The sequence below is a fragment of the Akebia trifoliata genome, chromosome 8 (genome assembly GCF_017979445.1).
Source record: "Akebia trifoliata isolate Shusen 1 chromosome 8, ASM1797944v1, whole genome shotgun sequence".
NCBI classification, from domain to species: Eukaryota; Viridiplantae; Streptophyta; class Magnoliopsida; order Ranunculales; family Lardizabalaceae; genus Akebia; species Akebia trifoliata.
In genome coordinates this window covers 52,797,319-52,802,329 of record NC_141382.1, presented here as the reverse complement: position 1 = coordinate 52,802,329, position 5,011 = coordinate 52,797,319, and the positions used below count along the sequence as shown (strand labels likewise).

At 38.5% G+C, this 5,011-nt stretch overlaps 1 protein-coding gene across 1 annotated transcript; it reads left to right on the top strand.

Moving 5' to 3' along the window:
• Positions 1-2,601: 2,601 nt before the first annotated feature.
• On the top strand, positions 2,602-5,011 carry LOC147397784 (CASP-like protein F16). Its single transcript, XM_086449712.1, has 3 exons — positions 2,602-2,909; positions 4,380-4,497; positions 4,612-5,011. The coding sequence occupies exons 1-3, from the start codon at positions 2,668-2,670 to the stop codon at positions 4,864-4,866; spliced, it is 615 nt and encodes a 204-aa protein (XP_086305838.1). The 5' UTR covers positions 2,602-2,667; the 3' UTR covers positions 4,867-5,011.

Genomic DNA, 5,011 nt, shown 5'->3' with positions numbered 1-5,011 from the left:
AGACACTTAGCATATAGAGAACTTTGGGATTCTCTATGTTTTTTTTTTCATGACTAGTGATAAATTGATTCGCTAAAATTGATGTGGCATGTGCATAGAACCACAAATCATTTTTCCCAAGGAAAACTCAAAGAAAAAGATATGTGATTTTTTGTACATGCCACATCAACCACATAATCACAATGTTATTTTTTAACAATTGTTTAAAGGCACACATTTAGATGCATTAAGGGTGTACGATCGAAATCCGATGGACGGCTCTAATGGACTTTGTTACACTGATCCGAAGTCACTCCGAGCACTTCCCTTTCCGCAGTGGAGTGGTATCTATCAAAATCACTCCGACGTTCAAATTAGAGAAGTAGATGAATAATCTAAGAAAATTGGTTAGACTTCTGATCCCCCCTTAAAAAAAAACAAAACAAAACAAAACAAAAAAATCCCCTCAATAATACTTATTATGCTATTTATAATCCAAAGCAACGAATCAGGGTTTCCCCCTTTTCAGGCGACAATCATAGGATCTCCCCTAACTCTATGGGGTTGTTCACCTAATAAGGATCTGGATTGATTGTATGATTCTGCAGAGATCACCTCCGAGATCTCTGTGATTGACGCGCGCATATCAGATTTACGGTTATTCTATGACCTGATCTACCCTGCTTGGCTGGTCTGGTTTCACTTAACGTTGTGATGCCTTTCTAGTCAGGCTAGGAAGATCTTTACTTTGATCTGCCTTGCTTGAAAGCAATACATGTATGCTGATTTGCGCCTAGTACCACTTAATCGTCTTGATCACGTGTACGACTTAGATAACTACACAATTATTTTCCTCTATAAAAAAAACATTTGATTGCACATGAAAAATAAAGTGGAAAATCAATTTTCGTGGAAAAAGACATTTTTCATGTGTTTGATTACATTTTTCCATGAAAATTGATTTTCTACCCCAATCAAAAAGTCCACAAAATATGAATTTTAATTTCCCACCCATATGGGTGGAAAAGTGAAATCAACCTATATTTTCCATCCTTAAAATATCATTTTCTTCCCCACTCATATCTTCTTCTTCTTCCCTACCGCTACCACCGCCACCATAGCTACTATCACACTAACATCGTCGTCATCACCATCTCCGACCACCTTCTCTTTCTTTCTCTCTTTGTCTTCTTCTTCTTCTTCTCATTTGCCTTCCCTCACCTCCATCGCCACCACCACCACCACGTTTTCCCATCTTCTTCTTCACTTATCTCACCCGCCACTACCACCACTTCCTCCCCCATCCCTCTTATAATTTCCCAAGCATCTTCTTTTATGCCCCAAGCCTCTCTCTTTCCTCTCGTCTTCTTTCTTCTCATCCTCCTCTCATTCTTCTTCTTCTTCATCTTCCTCAGATATTTTTCCCATGATTTTATCCAAGTAAAATCAAATAATGAAATTTGATTTTTCAATCCTATCTATTTTCTACTATTATTTTTTCATGGATTTCAAATACCATGGAAAGTCACTTTCCATGCAATCAACCATACCTTAAATACACTTTGTAAATAACCATTTGTGGGTAATTTAGTACGAAAAAATTAAGGGTAGTTTTGGTGTAAAAATCAATTTCCAATGCCCTAAAATTAACAATCTTAGGATGACAACAAATTTATCATATATGACTTAAAAGTTTTGGATCGAACTGATTTTTTGTGAGGATGATCTCTAAGGTGAAGGGATCATCCTCACCAAAAATTAGCTCAATCTGAAATTTCTAATCTCATCAAAATTATTTTAGAATTGTAAATCCTTATTTTTTTTATCGAAAATGTGTAAATCACTTTTGATGAACTTAAAATTTTCAGATTTGACTGATTTATGATGAGAACGATCGCCTCACAAAAAATCAACTCAATACGAAAATTTTAAATCATATAGGACAAAAAAATTACCAGTGTTTTATCATCCTAAGATTGTCAATCAAACACTCCCCTATATATATAAAATATAAGAAATCGATCCAATTAAATTGAGGCTCAGTCCAACCAATTAAGTAAAATTTTGGATCGATTATCAAGTCAAATTTTAAAACATTGGGAAGTACAGCAATCCAAAGTTCCACCCATCATTAATATTGGTGGCATTCATAATTCAAGGAGACGAGGAGTCACGCGTAGACCAATCTTTTTAGATCACAATTGCTGCAATGATAAACGAAAAAAATCCAATCCAAAGTATGAAATATAGGTAAGTGACATTAATTAATGAATTAATTTGACCCTTACCTTGAGACGCATGGAGCTGTCGTCGTGATGCTGACATTTTATTAATGTATCGTTAGTTACCAACGCTAACGATAGAGATGGACTACTCTCACTGCTCTCTAGTCTAGTAATTACTGAAACACCGACTACGCACCATAAAGAAGAGAGAGATGCAATTAACAGCTGACTAACCTACCTGCATGGGGAAGCGTGGTCTCCACTCTCTTTGAAGGTTATCTATTCCATTCAACTGCCTCCCTTACACGCCACCCCAAGTAACGTTATTAATTATAATTATTAATAAATACATAATAAATAGACAGAACTACCACCAGCCCACCAGCCCACCAGCTCTCACATCAAAATTCAAACCAAACGCACCTTGCACACTGCACAGAGAGAGAGAGAGACGAAGAAGAAAATGATGATGATAGAGAAGAGAGAGAAAGGTGGGTGTGTTGTAGAAGTAGGTGTAGGAGCGGAGGTGTTATTGGGGGGAGCTGATGAAGGAAGAAGCAACATTAATGCTACCATGCGCACTGCCGAGACCGTGCTGCGAGTTGTCCCTATGGCCCTCTGCGTCGCTGCACTCGTAGTCATGCTCAAGACTTCCCAGACTAACGATTTTGGCTCCGTTTCCTACTCCAATCTCGGAGGTTTCAGGTAATTTATCTGCTACTATTGGCACTCCAACTTTTCCTTACTACACCCCCAATTACAAATAAAAAGAATATAGTAATATTTTCCAAAACTTACCCCAACCTTCGAAAAAATTCCGATTCTGGTACATTGTTCACTTTAATTCCCAAACCATGTTTTTCAATCGATCTCGCTGGACTTGGAATTTTGACATTTCAGCGCACGAAACGATAACTTATCCAAGAATGTAAGTGAATTGTTGAATATGACAAAATTCCAGTTTTAGTACAATGTTCAATTTAATTCTCAAAACATGTTTTCCAGTGAATCCTCGACTTTTATAATTGTAGAGGTGAATCTGAGTTTACCTCAAGTTACTCAGCTCTGCTACTCTGACAAAATGTTCCTTGCTCCGAATAATCCTCTGACGATCAACGTATAATCACAAAATAAATTGCTTTAGTTAAATTTCAAGTCTGAGAGGAGCCAAAAAGATCTCCGACTCTTGGTACTCCCTCCAATATATAGGATTTCCCATGGATTAGGGTTTCCTTTGAATTCAGAATTTGATTATGGGACATCCCACGATCTCAAGGATCCTAACCAAATCAGAACTAACCTTATCGTGTCCCTGGATTCTTGGGATCCTCCTAGAACCTCGGATCCTGACATGCAAAGAACAAGATCTGCGTACATACACTGAGTTACTCTACGCCGCTATCAGGGCAGACTTGCATCTCTGTCCTGCCCTTCTACTGGGCAGGCCTGGATTACTGGCCTGACTTAGGTACCATTTTTCTCTGTTAGTCATCTCCATGCTCTCTTGATTTCTGCTCTCATCAGGAGTTGTTGAAATACCGATTTTACACTCTACAATAATCAATGAATCCGTTGATAAAATATCTCAACGAATTCGTTGTTATTTGCAGTCTCACTGATAATTTATCCTCCTCATTGGTGAGTCCTTCCTCCTCCGCTGATTTAGGGCACCAATGTAATTCCTGACAAACACCCTCCGACGATACGACACGGTCTAGTTAAAATAGAAATTGTAGGGAATAATGACACCAGTAAATTCAACCAACCACTTTACAAAAGTCCTTTCCTTCATGGCCCTCTCATTTATAAGTTGCCCTCTTGTGCTGAGTTGATTAGCACCTCAAGTACAACGGGTTTGTGTTGTACCGTGAGACAATCTTGCCTAAGCCTAACCTCCCAACTACTCTCACATCCTGCCACGTGTAGGATCTGGATTGAATCTAAATTCTATCTTATACTGGAAGCAGCGTACGTAAGATGTATATATTGATTGACACACAATAATGTTACGTTCGATTGTCTTTATCAAAAGATTAGAACACTTTGAAACTTTGTTGTGGATACCCCAAATATTTTCTCAAGAAGTGAAAACAAACTAAGAAATTTGATTCAATAATTGCACAGATTTTTTCTTGATGAAGATTCCATTCCTTTTGATTTACATACATGGTGCAGGTATTTGGTGTATGCCAACGGCGTATGTGCGGGCTATTCCCTTCTTTCGGCTTTCTACACGGCTGTACCTCGTTCCCCCACCATCTCTCGGGCCTGGACTCTCTTTTTCTTCGACCAGGTAGTGATCTGACTTTTTCAGCGGTCGTGTTAATATTAAGTCAAGAACAATAAATAAAATATAAAAAACTAGATAGATAGATTGGGTGATGATAAAAATAATTAATGTGTGTAGGTATTGACCTATGCGATCCTAGGGGCAGGGGCAGTGTCGGCAGAGGTGATGTACTTAGCATACAAGGGTGACGATGCCATAACATGGAGTGCGGCTTGCGTGGTCTTTGGTGGTTTTTGCGGAAAGGCAATGATATCAGTGAGCATCACTTTTGTCGCTGTGGCCTTCTATGTTGTGCTCTCTCTCATATCTTCCTATCGACTCTTTATCAACTATGAAGCGCCCACCACCACCACCTACCCATCAAAGGCATAGTCTAGACCTTGCCTCTCAATGGCTCATGGTAGTCGTCTTGTGTGTTTTTGGTTATTCAGGATACCAAACACCAGAAAATATATGTAGCATCACTCTCGATCTTATCTCTCTTATTGTTATTATTAATAAAAGCTTTCCCGTCTAA